This window comes from Mytilus californianus, unplaced genomic scaffold (assembly GCF_021869535.1).
Source record: "Mytilus californianus isolate M0D057914Y unplaced genomic scaffold, xbMytCali1.0.p SCAF_1, whole genome shotgun sequence".
Classification (NCBI taxonomy): domain Eukaryota; kingdom Metazoa; phylum Mollusca; class Bivalvia; order Mytilida; family Mytilidae; genus Mytilus; species Mytilus californianus.
This window is the reverse complement of record NW_026262581.1, coordinates 67,612,520-67,628,442: the sequence shown is the minus strand read 5'-3', so window position 1 is coordinate 67,628,442 and position 15,923 is coordinate 67,612,520. Positions and strand designations below refer to the sequence as shown.

Genomic DNA, 15,923 nt, shown 5'->3' with positions numbered 1-15,923 from the left:
CATAATTACTAAATTACAAATAGAATGCAACACTTAGAGAATAGTCATAAAGAAGGGCAATCAATGAACAAAAGACAAACCCGGGAACAGATAAAACACAAAACGACAAACATTATAGACAATCAACACTGAAAAATAAAAATAAATGAGAAACATGGATCTCAAAAAACAGGGGCTACGTCAGTGGGTGAACAGAACTTGCTTCTTGCAAGACACTTGCCATGAAAACAATTTGATATGAAGACAAGCTTTTGTTTTGAAATTTCCAACATGAGGCATTTGCCTCAATGTAGTTACGGCCCTTTAATAAAAGTGAGGTAAATGTTCACGAGACAATATACCTTAAGTGAAATGAAACCCATTTTCAAACATTTCAAATACATTAACATTAATATTAATATTTATATTATTAAAAGATTTGGGAAGTTTTTCCCGAAAAAATATGAAAAAAGACGAATTTTGGAAGAATCTGGTGCCATCTCATACTTCAGAATAGCATTTATGAGATGGCTTAAAAGACCTGCCAAGTTATTTTCAATACATTGTAAGTCAGGTTATTTATCCCCCCCCTCCCAGAAGGTCGTCCCCTAACTCATGGTTTCATGTTACATATGCACATACATATTTGTTAGAAAGCAAAGGAAAGATGGTGGTTAAAAAAAATGAGTGTCAATTTTTAGTTTTTTTCCTAACTGTGTTTTGCTACCTTAGCTTTTCGGAGAACTCGATCATGCTCCGTAAGTAATGACGTAAATTCGTTTGTTTTAAAAAAATCTTTAAAATTTACATATTGATTGTTTTGGACTTTGACTTCATTTTGAACGATAACATCTATGACTTCCGAATGTATTAAATGTATTATGTCATGTGATCTTTGTATGTCCAGGAAGATTCTTATTTTGTCCAAATAATTTCATATACACAATGCTTGCCTTCTTTCAGAGGATATTAGACTGGTTTAAAAGTCTCTTCTGGAAGGAAGAGATGGAATTGACTTTAGTTGGTCTCCAATATTCCGGAAAAACAACGTTTGTAAATGTTATAGCGGTGAGTGACAGTTGACGGTTGAATCAAATCAGCATTTTTGTTTAAATGACAATTAGTCATGTGTATCGATATGTACATCATATCTGTGAAAATAGTGGCAATGCTTGATATAAGTGTTTGATTCTAAACGCAACAATTTTAAGTTGAGATTAGTGATGTGTAATTTTTTATGGGTGTGGGAACACATGTCATATGAGACAAAGGTACATGATGAGTTCCCAAAGGTTATTGGGGCATGTACAAATGTATGTTTCAGTGTAGTCCAAATAATTATGACGTCTTGAAAGGCTATTATATTTTTTTTCTTTGACGCCTTACATCGATGTAAGGCGTCAAAGAAAAAAAATATAATAGCTTTTCAAGACGTCATAATTATTTGGACTAGTTTCAGTGTTGATATCATTTTAATGCCCTTTTGGGTTTGGTATATGCTGGGACTGGTACATTGATACTTTAGTCCAAGGGTATATGGAGCGATTAATTGGATTTGGCCGCCCATTGGGATTTTATGATTTGGCTCCAGACTTACAAATGTAGAATCCAAAAGGGGATAAGGGATAATAGTCAAGTTGACCATTATTTTTTTTTTTATATAATTTATTTATGAAGTCGTCAGAAAAATAACTTTCAAAATGTTATGCTTTTATCTTAGTGATGTTGTGAATTTGACCTCTTTACTTGCAATTATTTTTTGGTTCAAGCTCTACCAATGGCCAAGAAATGAAGATTTTGTTCATAAAAATTAGGTGTAAAATTGCTATAATTCCTGTCCAGAAGTCAAAGGCCAAGTCCAAGCTCACAACTTGACCAACATGACCAATGAGAGGATAGTTTGTACATTTTGTTGCTGCTGTTGAGCTCCACTCTTTTATCAAATCTTAAAAAACACTCTACCTTCCTATTGTATTAATTCTTGATATGATATCCTGAATATGCATGAAAATTTTGCCACTGTATAATAAGCAAGCAAAAGTCATTCAATCAATCAATACAACACAATGTGTCATGAGTTTTTATGATGAAGATGATTAAAAAAGTTTATCATGTACAGCATACAATGTATATATTCAGTGAATGAATTCACTTTTACATGTACAAAAATGTACATCTACATGTAACTTACAAACTACATTAGCACACAATGGGAACAGTCATGACAGCATTCTTCATATATATATTTGTATATTGGGAATTTGGTGATAACAATGTATGGCAGATCTTTGATTTTCTCTATTTAATTTGTTCATAACTTACATGTTCATGTCAGTTCTGCCAACTTTTAATAATGCAAATGCATGAGATTTGGCCAAAATTGTAAAGATCAAAGAGAAAAAACAATAGATCAAAGGAAAATGCCGCCAAATAAGCATGAAAATGCGTGACTCTCAAGCTAAATGTGTGAGACTTGGCAGCCCTGACATGTTTGTATCTAGCTATAATGTAAATGTATAGCCAATGGGTTATTGTCTATTGTTGATATCTATGTTGACCACTAGATGCATTTTTTTGTCACCCTGTTGCCATGGTTGCCACAGTTATCTTATTGACATAACCTAAGTTTACATTTCTTTTGATTCTTAAAATCTACATCTAAGAAACTGCATCTACACACAATTTTGTGAGATTTTTAATTGTCTTTAATACCAATAGTACAATTGGACAATTGAACAAATATTTGAAAACTTGCATTAATGCAGATGTATCTGTTTTGTATTTACAGTCAGGTCAGTTTAGTGAAGACATGATTCCAACAGTCGGGTTCAACATGAGAAAAATTACCAAGGGGAATGTTACAATAAAGGTAAGTTTTATTAATAGCAGTGAGTTTTACTGTGCGTATTGCTGTGTGTTTGTTTATTCTACATTGACTAGAGGTATAGGGGAGAGTTGAGATCTCACAAAACATGTTTAACCCAGCCGCATTTTTGCGCCTGTCCCAAGTCAGGAGCCCCTGGCTTTTGTTAGTCTTGTATGTTTTTTAGTCCCCTACCGACGAAGTCGACGGGGACTTTAGGTTTGCACTCTGTCCGTCTGTCTGTCCATCCGTCAGTCCAGCAAATCAGTTTTCCACACTTTTTTTCTTAGTTCTTGAAGATATTGATTTGATATTTGGTATATAGTTTTGCCATGACAAGTTATAGATCTAGTTCGCATTTTGTTCCGGTCTGATGATTAAGTCCAAAGTTATGGACCATAACTCTGGACCATATCTTATGTAAGAGTACTATGTTAAACCATATTTCTGTACAAAGGGAGATAACTCATTTTTTAAAAGACATTCTTTGGTAAATTATTTGAAGAATTTTTTGACAGGTTTGTTTGTTATTTTGTATAAACTAATTTTCTGAATGCTATATGTACATGATGTATATAAAAAAAATTATTAAGTGAAATCCTTTAATTAGATAATAATCTATTTTTATTAATGTATATATTACATTACATTGTGTAGATAAAAATTGTTGACATTTTATAGATAAGTTACAAATCTACATTAGTTTGTGACAAATAAAATAAAAAATATTTGGAACTATTAATTATATTTGATTATAATTTGAAAATAGATAGACACTGTATTACATCATATCTAATTTTAGATAACTATTAATCATATCTAATGTTAAAGTGTTTTCCACACTTTTTTTCATCATGCTTGAAGATATTGATTGATAATTGGTATATAGTTTTATCATGACAAGTTATACAGATCAAGTTGGAAATTTTGTTTCGGTCTGATAATTTTGTGCAGAATTATGGTCCTTGGCATTGTTTAATTTTAGTTCTTTTATATGTTTCGGAGTTTAGTGTGACATCTGTTTTCACTGAACTAGAACACATTTTTGTTTAGGGGCCAGCTGAAGCCCGCCTCAGGATGTGGGATTTTCTCGCTGTGTTGAAGACCCATTGGTGGCCTTGGGCTGTTTTCTGCTCTTTGGTCGGATTGTTGTCTCTTTGACACATTCCCCATTTCCATTCTCAATTTTAATTTTACATAAGTTAGGGGTAGGAAAATTTAAAACTTGGAATTTAAAAAAAAGGAAACCATTTATAATATACAAAAATTTACAAAAGAAAAAGCATAAAAAGTATAAATTATAATTAACAATATTTAATCAAACTTTAAAGAATTAAAATATAGAATTTTTTTTATACCGTATAAAAATAAGGAGATGTGGTATGATTGCCAATGAGACAACTATCCACCAAAGTTCAAATGAAGTGGATGTGAGCAATTATAGGCAACTGTATGGCCTTCAACAATAAGAAAAACCCATACCATATGGTCAGCTATAAAAGGTCCTGACATGAATAAAATATGAAACAATTCAATTGAGAAAACTAACGGCCTAATTTATAACAAAACAATTTACGAAAAAAGAAATATGACAGACATAAACCAACAACAACCATTGAACTACAGGCACCTGACTTGGGACAGGCACATAAAGAATGTTAAATATGTTTGTGTGTGCTCAACCTTCCCCCTAACCTTGCTCAGTGGTGTAACATGTTTGTCTGAGACACAAATGAGTGAATTTTTCAAACAAAATTATTGATATGTATTTTGGATTGATAAGATTTTCTAACAGTGTCAGTCTAAATAGGACTTAATTATATATAATGAGACAACATACATTTCAAGAACTCTGCTGTCTACTTTCAAACCCCAAAAATATGAACCTATTAATACATTTAAACATAACTTTTTCACAACAAACAAAATTCCATCCCCAAATTTGCAGGTACTTTCTCAGTTAACAGTATAATTAATGATCTCATGTTTCAACATTAAGAGGTTTCTTGTCTTCAGTGCAAAATATGTAAATATTATGAATGCTGCAACTTTTCACTATTTTTAGTCCATTTATAAGATTTTGTGGTGTTACATAGCTATGAGAAATTGATCTGATTTCCATTTTCAGTTATGGGATATTGGAGGTCAGCCAAGGTTCAGAACAATGTGGGAGAGATACTGTCGAGGGGTTAATGCAATAGTGTAAGTATTTAGAAATTGGAGATGTATATATTAACAATGTTGAAGGCCATTTAGATTCAGACACAAATTTCTCCTAATTTGATCCTACTGCCTATTATTTTTTTAAATTGTGGATAGGATTTGATACTCAAAAGTACTACAAAAAACAACAACAATGTAGGCAATAACATCACAATTTTCAAGTCCATCCACATCCATTTGTCAATTAAATGAATGCAACTCCATTCATGCAACCCAAATAACTACCTCAATGTTTTGTGTGCTTAAAACTAAGTGTAAAGAGTTTTTTTTTACTTCTTGGGCTAAATGGCAGTTTAGGAACCATTTCGTCATCAGCCAAAACTATAAAGACCTCAGTGCTGTTTCTCTGCTTTTGGTTTGGCAAGGGATCTGTGACCTGAATAAGTAAACCATATCCCTTCTTTTTTATTTTATACTCCTACTTGTGGAAAGGGGGGGGGGGGGGGCTATATTGTATTCACCATGTCCATCCGTTCATCCAACTAGTGTAATATTTCTGTCACACTTTTCTAAAGTACTTATGAACAGAATGACTTTACAATTGGACATCAGCTTGACAGTGATTAGTTGTAAAGTGTGCTTTTGTGATCTAAATGCTTACTTGCATGTATTGTTTTTTAATACTTTGAACTTTGTGTGATGGTATGCTTAGCATTATAATGTGTACATTTTTGTTATAATTGTAATAAATAATGTCTTTGTAGATATATGGTAGATGCTGCTGACCCAGATAAGATAGAACCATCACGGAATGAATTACACCATTTATTAGACAAACCACAGCTTCAAGGCATTCCTGTCTTAGTTCTAGGCAATAAGAGAGATTTAGCTGGGGCATTAGATGAAAGACAGCTCATAGAAAGAATGTGAGTATGAATCATAGTACTCTGTTTTACTTTTTGTTTTCAGCGGTACCAGTATGATGTTCAAGATTAACATGTTATTATGAAAGTAGTTTTCTTCATGGGTATCAATTTTCATTCTTTGTGAAAACATATTTGGTTTGGGGGATTTGAAAATTATTGCATGATTGGTTTTAAAGTAAAATCTTTGGAATCAATATATATAAGTTCTAAATTTTAGCATTGGAGGGAGCAACAAAATCCTTAAAAATTGGTACCCATAAACAATAATAATTTTGCAGTACATGTATTTTCAAGATTCTTAATTTAAATGTTTCGATGTTTTTTCATCTGAACCTTCTGGTATACGTATATACCAAAAATTGTGGTAAAAAAAGTATTATGTCTGCAATAAATATAATGAATCATGAAATAGATATGATTTTTTTTTATGTAAAAATTATTTTTACAACAGGAAAATTGTTTCCTGTGAAGCAAATAAAAAACATTGTACAAAAGGTCATTTAAAATGTATTTTTCATTTTCTGTGGTTCTCAAATTCTACCATGTGACCACAAATACCAGCAAAATGAACTATATTTGAAATATATTTATTGATGATCTGACAGTATTTAGTTTGTTATTATGAATAGTATTTCTTATAGGAATTACTTAGTTTTAAGGTTTTTACTGCTTATCAAAGAGGCTTTGTCCTTTCATAATATCACTTTGAAAAAACACTTTTTCAAATTGCAGTTTGAATTCATTTCTTCAAACTTATTAACTGGGTGAAATTTTCAGCATTGCTAGAGATAGGTTGTTGTCAGTATAAAGAATTAGCAGTGAAATTCCAGTGTTCTCGATTATAAGGATAATATGATCTGGACACTTCAGTACAGAAATGTCATTGTGATGTCACTTTGACATCATGAACATGGTGACATTGACTTATATGACATCAAATGACCATTACACAATGTAGTTATGGCAAAATAAGTTATGAGCCCAAGCCTACCATGTGACCACAAATACCAGCAAAATGAACTATATTTGAAATATATTTATTGATGATCTGACAGTATTTAGTTTGTTATTATGAATAGTATTTCTTATAGGAATTACTTAGTTTTAAGGTTTTTACTGCTTATCAAAGAGGCTTTGTCCTTTCATAATATCACTTTGAAAAAACAAAGCCCAAGCCTTATCCCAAAAAATATTAATTTTATCCACATTAATATCTTTGTAGAACACAAGAACAGTTGTCTCATTGGCAATCTTACCACATCTCCTTAATTTTATATTGTAGCAAAATATCTTTTTGGGTATTCTTTGTACATATTTAAATATTAATGACCAGTTCTCAAAATAAAGCTATTTTTCAATTTTGCATTAAATGCAAGAAGTTTGAAACCCTGATGCAAATGACATAATTAAAAAAGTATAATTATTGATATCTGACAAAACAAATGCTTTGTGAACATCTGAAGGATGTTATGAAACTTTTTTTAATTTTGAATTCATGGGGTAAAAAGAGTGTCCAAATCCAACCTTTACTTCTGATATGTGCAACAAATGTATTTGGAATCACCGTCTTCAACTACTCTTGATGCAAAATGCACATAAATCATTTAGAGCATGGTAATATAATATATTTAGTGCTAAATGTATGAAAAAGTGCACTTTTTAATTTACATTTTTCATAATAAAATTAATACCATTTCAGGAACCTCTCAGCGATTCAAGACAGAGAAATATGTTGTTATTCAATATCATGTAAAGAAAAAGAAAATATTGGTAAGTTGACAAAGATACAGTATTTAATACATGAACAATCCTGTGAAAGGCAAATAAATAAGTTTTAGATTCAAATGCATTTTACCTTTGGTTTTTTTTATATGATGATTGACTAATTGATCGATGGGTGGATTATGTCAAGCAGCAAAGTCTATATAAGTCAACAAAAGAATTGTAACCAGGATGACTTTATATTTCTTGATGCATATCATTGATGCCTTAGGCATGTTAGGAATGAAAACTTATTCTACACTTTTCATTTCTTTTCAGATATTACATTACAGTGGTTGATACAGCACTCTAAGTCGGGAAGGTAGACATGTATAGGTCTAATTTAGTAGGGACTGTGAAGAGTGGATGAATGTTTCAAATGAGGAACAAATGTGATATATATATGAAATAGCACTAACTTTTATGATAAAGTGGAGGTTGCAAAGAAAGATTTTTATTGTATATTTATCATACAAAATAGTTGACAATGCAAACACATATATGTTGTATTGTATTAAATTTTGTTAAAATATTTTTGAAACTTTGAAAACATTTTATTTTGTTTATTGAATGAAAGAAAAAAAAGGTTTGTTTGTTGACTACAGTTTAAGGAAATAAAGAATGACATGAAATGTTAAATATCACAGCAGAAAACCATATCAGTGATAAAACATTCCAAAAGGAATTACACATATTACAAAGTCAGGTCACGGTTAAAGAAGAATAAATCTTGTACGTCATAGTATAATCATATTTACTGACTCTATTTTAAATAACTATTTAACTAAATGTATATAATTATATGGTTATGGAAAAAAATGTGCTGAAATTAATTTAAACCATAAACATGAATAACCATTATGTTTAGAATTTTTTGACAATATATGCACATTTGCAAAGCAGCATTAGATCAATTAAAAAACATGATTTGTACATATGCTTTAGGTAAGGTTCTTGTTAAACTCAATGATCTTTCTGTTTAGGGAATTCAAATTTGCACTGGTAAAATTTGTAAATAACATAAATGCTTATCTTAACAGCTTTTTGAAAGAACTTTTTGCTATAATAAATGAATTTAAAAACAAACTTTTTCATAGCAAATCTTGAACATTTTCACTAGTGTTCAATACATTATTTGATCAATTTAAAATGTATACACATTTTGAGTGCTGAAGAGGTATGTTTGTACTCTTGTGAAAATATAATTTTGGATGACTCATATTAATTGTACAACAAGAGATTGCATGATTTGTAATGGTTAGAAAGAGTTACAGGCCAAAACTTTTCTTGGATAGTTTTATATATTTCTATATTTTGATTATTTTAATGATTTATTTGGTGCATAATTATAGACAGCTATTTATTACTTAAATACCCTTAGATGTAGTGTATACACATATGTAATATTTATTTTAATGTGCTGTTTTGACATTTTATGTTTGTAGGTAAGTTTGGTAAATCATTGTCCTTTGTCATGTCAGTAGTATCATAACCCTCTAAGGCCATGTAAATTAACTGGTTCTCATATTCTTATGAATCAGAATTATAAGAATTAATTTTTATTCTGTATTTTTTTTGACAATTTATTTTGTAAGGCCATAATTAAAAAAAACTTGTTTCTTATCCCTATTACACCCATTATTATTAGAGCCATTTTGTTTAAATTATGCTTTCTGGTTATTTTCTTTCATTTTAGTAGAATATCACAAATTGTGGCAAAAATAAAATAAAGAATATGCCTGCCCGCTCTTTCTGAAAAAAATCTGGATGAGAATCTAGGATTTTTTATTATGGCCTACCTGATGCAAGAGGTCAGATACACTTTATAATTACTCTTAGTGAAGTAGGGGCACTTGATGGTATTTATATTTAAACAAGGATGTCATCAGATTTGTCTCCCTTGCCAAGTAGGAAGGAAAGAAGTACATAAATTTGTGTTGAATAATGACATCAGTTTTGAGCAAATAAGCTATTTGTTATGGTATACTCGTATTACGTCATATGTATGTCAAATAATCTGATATTTGATTTGAATTGGCATTAAGTCTCCATGTGAATGTTAAATGTTAAGACCCCTAGTTATTATGCATGTGACATAGCTTTTATGTGGCATAAAATCTTCATAAACCATCAAGGGCATTAAGTATGATGTGTCTTAAAATAACATTTATTTTTAGTGTAAAACATGTTTTTACATACAAATATTTAAAAATCACTGTTAACAGTATGTTACTAAATACTTATGTGGCTTCAGCCTGAATATGGTGTTATGCATTCCACCATCAAACCATCTGATGAGGCTGAATTATGTAGGTATTTGGTATAAACCTACCTGTTCAGACCACTTCACACTGTTAAAAAAAAATTCTTCAAAAATAATCTGTTTATTTATTTGATTTATTTATTATGTGATATAATGAAAATAAAAATTTAATTGTTAATGAAAAAGAAAAATCAAGATTGTCTTTTTGGCTGTTAAATCTTTAAGAAATATTCTTAATATAAGAAAGACCTCAAAAGTTAAGGCTTTTTACACATCTATTAATCATTTCAATGCAGAATTCAAGCTGTTTTGTACGACTTTATTTTATGCGCTAAAAAAGGACCATATTACACCTACTTATCTATATTAAATAAGTACTTAAAATACTTTATATACATAAAATTTGGATAAGTTAAGATATTATCAGTAAACAGGACAGAGTACTTATTACTTTGAATGTAAAAGCACCAGTCCTTGAACTTTAGTCTCAAGACTTTTCTTTAAAAATCATTATTTATTTCCCCTTACATTACCTTATTCTATGCAGTGTGCTCATCTGATTGAACACATTGATTTCTAGAAAAGTGGAAGAAAAACATATGTAAGCCACACATTTTCTGCCATTTTTAAAAATTGTACATTCAACTACCAAAAAAGTTATAAATGACAAGAAAGGACAGATTACCTCTTATAAAACATGCCTTGTGCCTTGTTTCCTTTTATAGGAAACAAATGTGTACATCCATTACCAAAAAATAACAAATGCCCACAAAGGACAGATTACCTCTTATCAAACATACTTTGTTTTTTTTCACAGGTAACACCTGCTTCCTGTTAATTAAGAGATATATTATATACTATTTAATTTAAATAAGATTATTTTATGTTAATACTCAAATTTACAGCCTGAATTGTGTTTTGTATGTGTGATTGATTATGTCATGTTGTGTGTCATGTGATGTCAGAATGGATCAACATTTTGAAACTTCTCCATATTTGGGTAAACATATGATCAAAGGTAGTCTTGATGTAGATTTCTATCAATTATAAATGTTGTTTCAATATCAGGGGAGATAATCATTGCTGCTTCATTCTTCCCACCACATTATTTTAGTACAACAATTGAAATAAAGTGTAATGAATGAACTTAATCCTTTTTTCATTAAACTGCCATAACTGTGTTATTTATGTTGGGTATACTTGATGATGATGATGAATGGCTGCTTAATGTCCAGCAGAAAATTAAATGCATATTTAGGATGAGAACATTTTAATTTAATATGAATATTAACCTTGCTTTTTGTCCCCCACGCAATGCTTTGAGAGGGACATAGAAATACTAGGTGTCCTTCTGTCTGTCCGTACGGTCTTGTTAATGCTCTCACATGTACAGTTCTTGCCTGATTTTTATGAAACATATCATATGTTTACATCAGCAATGTCTTGGTTGAGTTTGAAAATCAGTGACGATCAATTATTTTTAAAAGAGTTATGCTCCTTGGAAACATTAATTATGTGGAAAATTGCATCGTTACCGCTCTCATTTGTACAATTCTTGCCAGATTTTTATGAAACTTATATCATAGGTTTATATTAGCAATGTCTTGGTCGAATTGGAAAAACAGTGCCAAGCAATTATTTTTAAAAGAGTTATGTTACTTGGAAACATTGATTATATGGAAAACTGCGTTGTAAATTTTCGAACTCGTCCAAGACATTGCTAATATAAACCTATGATATAAGTTTCATAAAATTCTAACAAGAATTGTACAAATGAGAGTGCTAACGATGCAATTTTCCATATAATTAAAGTTTCCTAAGGGCATAACTCTTTTAAAAATAATTCGTCTACACTGATTTTCGAACTTATTCAAGATATTGCTGATATAAACCTATGATATAAGGTTCATAAAAATCTGGCAAGAATTGTACAAATGAGAGCACTAACAAAACAAATTTTCCATATAATTAATGTTTCCAATAGGCATAACTCTTTTAAATATAATTGATCAGCACTGATTTTCAAACTCGTCCATGACATTGCTGATTTAAACCTATGATATAAGTTTCATAAAGATCTGGCAAGAATTGTACACGTGAGAGCACTAACGACCAGATGGACGCCTGGTATTTCTATGTCCCCCCAACGCGTTGAGCGGGGGAGAACAAATCAGATTAATTTCATATTGATTAATCCATGAAATGATCCTCACTTTCAATTGCTAGATGAGTCAAGATATGAAACAGATTTAACTTATCTGGGATATTCTTAATTTTGCGTAAAAGGTAAAAGGTAAAAAAATCAAAAAGTTACACATTTGCACTAGGAGTGGAACTTAGATTTTGTATGTTCTCTCTAGAAAGATAATTTTTTGGATCCACATCTTATTCCTTCTAACCCTCTTGGAGGCTCTGAAGCCTGGGGTTGTCAAAATAGATATTAGTAATTATAGAAGTAGACATGAATTAATAGATTGTTAAAGTAGATGTTGATGATATTGCTGAGTCAAATGGTCACCAAGGCCAAGATAATTTTTCAAACAATTACTGCAACTCGCCCTCTTGTGGTGGTCAGCAATCAACTAAGTATCATCATTCCTCCTTAAATGGTTCAAAATTTATATTTCTAGTATTGTCATTCTGTTAGGACTAGTTATTTAGGACTGAACATGTCACATGGATTCAATGAATGCAATTATTTCTATGGATGCTTAAAACTAAAACAAGAGTGCACACACTGAAATGTCTGGCCTTCTTTACTAACCATTGATTTTATGTTGATAGTCCTAAATATAAACCTTTACTACAAGTAACACATAAACTTAACATGATCCAAGAAAATGAGGTCAAGGTCAGATAAACCAAATGAGAAATACATGTACACCTTACAATCATTCAATAAACCAAACATAGTTGACCTATTGCTTATAGTTTCTACGAAACAGTCTTAACCAAGAAAATTTAACATTGACTAATGAACCATGAAAATGAGGTCAAGGTCAAATGAACCTTACCAGATAGACATGTACACCTTACAATCAATTTATGCATTAAATACATTTGACCTATTGCTTATAGTATCTAAGAAACAAACTTAACCATGAAAACTTAACATTGACCAATGAACCATGAAAATGAAGTCAAGGTCAGATGATACTTGCCAGACAGACATATGCACCTTACAATCCTTCCATAGAACAAATGTAGTTGATCTATTGCTTATAGTTGAGGAAAAACAGACCAAAACACAAAAACTTAACACTGAGAAATGAATCGTGAAAATGAGGTCAAGGTCAAATATAACCTACGAGACTGACATGTACATCATAAAATATTTCCATACACCAAATATAGTTGATCTATTGCATATAGTATTAGAAAAAAAGACCCAAAACTCAAAAACTTAACTTTGACCACTAAACCATGAAAATGAGGTCAAGGTCAGATGACACCTACCAGTTGGACATGTACACCTTAATATCATTCCATATACCAAATATAGTAGACCTACTGCTTATAGTATCTGACTTGACCACGAAAAACTTAACCTTGTTCACCGATCCATGAAATGAGGTCGAGGTCAAATGAAAATTGTCTGATGGGCATGAGGAGCTTGCAAGGTACGCACATACTAAATATAGTTATCCTATTACTCATAATAAGAAAGAAATTAACATTACAAAAAAAAACTGACTTTTTTTTCAAGTAGTCACTGAACCATGAAAATGAGGTCAAGGACAATGGACATATGACAGACAGAAACTTCGTAACATAAGGCATCTATATACAAAGTATGAAGCATCCAGGTCTTCTAGCTTCTAAAATATAATGCTTTTAAGAAGTTAGCTAACGCCGCCGCCGCCGCCGGATCACTATCCCTATGTCGAGCTTTCTGCTACAAAACTTGCAGGCTCGACAACAACAGCAGGTTGCCTATGAAAGCAGAAAACTCCTTTTGAAACTCCATTAGAAAATGTTTGATAAGGAGTTTCCCTTACCCCGATCCCCTTTACAATAAACAAACAACTTTCCAATGTGCCCCGCTGATGCACATATTTTATTAGACAAAGGGCAATAGCTCTAATATCTTTTTTTTATTTTATTTAACATTTTGATAAAATATCCTACAAGAAATGTATGTGTGAGATTGCTCAAACTGCAATTTTCTATATAATTTCTATTTCCAAGGGTCATGACGCCTGGAAGAATAGTTGCACAACATGATTATCTAGCTTATCCAAGACATCACTGATAGAAACCTGACATACATTTCATAAAAATGTGGCAAGGAATGTAGGGTGGAGAATGCTTACAATGCTATTTTCTGTAGTATTTACATTTTCAAGAGACATAAATCAAACTCGTCTAGTACATTGTTGGTATAAACCTTGCATATAAATTTCACAAGATCCTACAAGAAAAGTAGGATTGAAAGGGCTTACAAAGCAATTCAATGTTTTATATTTCCAAGGGGTATAGCTCCTGGTAAAAAATAATTGATCAGCACTGAATTCTCCAAGACATTGCTAATATAAATCTTTAATACAATTCATACAAATCTGGAGAGAAATTTTGTATGCACGAGACTAGCTTACAAGCCAGGTTAATGCCAAGTATTAATATGTATCCTGCAATGCTTTGCAGACTGGGAAAAAACCCATATTAAATTGAGCCCATCCACAGCTGGTCTTGAGGGGCAGAATGAATACTATATACTGATATTAAGATGTCATTTGATTATTTCTGTCCTTGGGTTGCTGTCTCATTGATGTATACCCTATTTCTCTTTTTATTCATATCCCATTATTACTGCTTAATAAAATGCTCCGCTGGGCGCAGCTTGATACGACCGCAGAGGTCGAACCCTGAACAGTTGGGGCAAGTATGGACACAACATTCAAGCTTGATACAACACTTAATTTGGATTGTGATTAAATATTTTACACAGCACAGGTTTCTGACACAGAATGAATGTGGTCTAAGAACTTAAAAAATTTTAATTTACCTATTCAAACCATATCATTATTTGCCTTTATATATAAATCCGAAATAACCAATTTAAAATGGAAAATTTTAAAGAAAAAAAAATCCCCCCCCCCCCCCCCCCCCAAATTTTTTGAACCCCCTTATGATTAATCACCCCCAAACTCTATCCTAGCCTTCCCTTTGTGGTACGGTACCTGCAGTACAATTTCAGAGAGATCCATACACTTGAACACAAGTTATTGTCTGGAAACTAGAAAAATGCTTGTTTTTTGGCCCCTTTTTGGCCCTAAATTCCTAAACGTTTTGGGCAATTACCCCCAAACTCAAACCAAGCTTTCCCTTTGTGATATGGAACCTTGTAGTACAATTTCATAAAGATCCATACACTTTCACACAAGTTATTGTCCTGAAACTAGAAAAATGCTTGTTTTTTGCCCCTTTTTGGCCCCTTATCCATAAATTTTGAATTAATTACCCCCAAAATCAATCCCATCCTTCCCTTTGTGGTACGGTACCTTGCAGTACAATTTCAGAGAGATCCATACACTTGAACACAAGTTATTGTCTGGAAACTAGAAAAATGCTTATTTTTGCCCCTTTTTGGCCCCTTATTCCTAAACGTTTTGGGCAATTACCCCCAAACTCAATTCCAGCTTTCCCTTTGTGATATGAAACCTTGTAGTACAATCTCAGATAGATCCATACACTTACACACAAGTTATTGTATTGAAACTAGAAAAAATGCTTGTTTTTTGCCCCTAATTCCTAATATTTTGAGACAATTACCCCCAAAATCAATCCCAGCATTCCCTGTGTGATATGGAACCTTGTGGTGTAATGTCAGAGAGATCCATACACTTACACACAAGTTATTGTCTGGAAGTTACAAAAATGCTTATTTTTGGCCCCTTTTTGGCACCTTATTCCTTAACTGTTGGTACCATAACCCCCAAAATCAATCCCAACCTTCCTTTTGTGGTAT

General features: G+C 31.6%; 1 protein-coding gene across 1 annotated transcript; it reads left to right on the top strand.

The window, feature by feature from the left end:
* Positions 1-844: 844 nt before the first annotated feature.
* LOC127707168 (ADP-ribosylation factor-like protein 8A) lies at positions 845-11,106 on the top strand. The gene is made up of 6 exons (XM_052211789.1): positions 845-1,047; positions 2,768-2,848; positions 4,971-5,044; positions 5,770-5,931; positions 7,631-7,701; positions 7,972-11,106. The coding sequence occupies exons 1-6, from the start codon at positions 925-927 to the stop codon at positions 8,016-8,018; spliced, it is 558 nt and encodes a 185-aa protein (XP_052067749.1). The 5' UTR covers positions 845-924; the 3' UTR covers positions 8,019-11,106.
* The last annotated feature ends 4,817 nt before the right edge of the window (positions 11,107-15,923 follow it).

Bases quoted from the DNA above. Each gene is read 5' to 3' on its own strand.
- LOC127707168 (XM_052211789.1), top strand. From the start codon at position 925: ATGCTTGCCTTCTTTCAGAGGATATTAGACTGGTTTAAAAGTCTCTTC. The intron at 2,849-4,970 runs GTAAGTTTTATT...TTCCATTTTCAG, and splicing joins AGGGGAATGTTACAATAAAG to TTATGGGATATTGGAGGTCA. The intron at 5,045-5,769 runs GTAAGTATTTAG...ATGTCTTTGTAG, and splicing joins CGAGGGGTTAATGCAATAGT to ATATATGGTAGATGCTGCTG.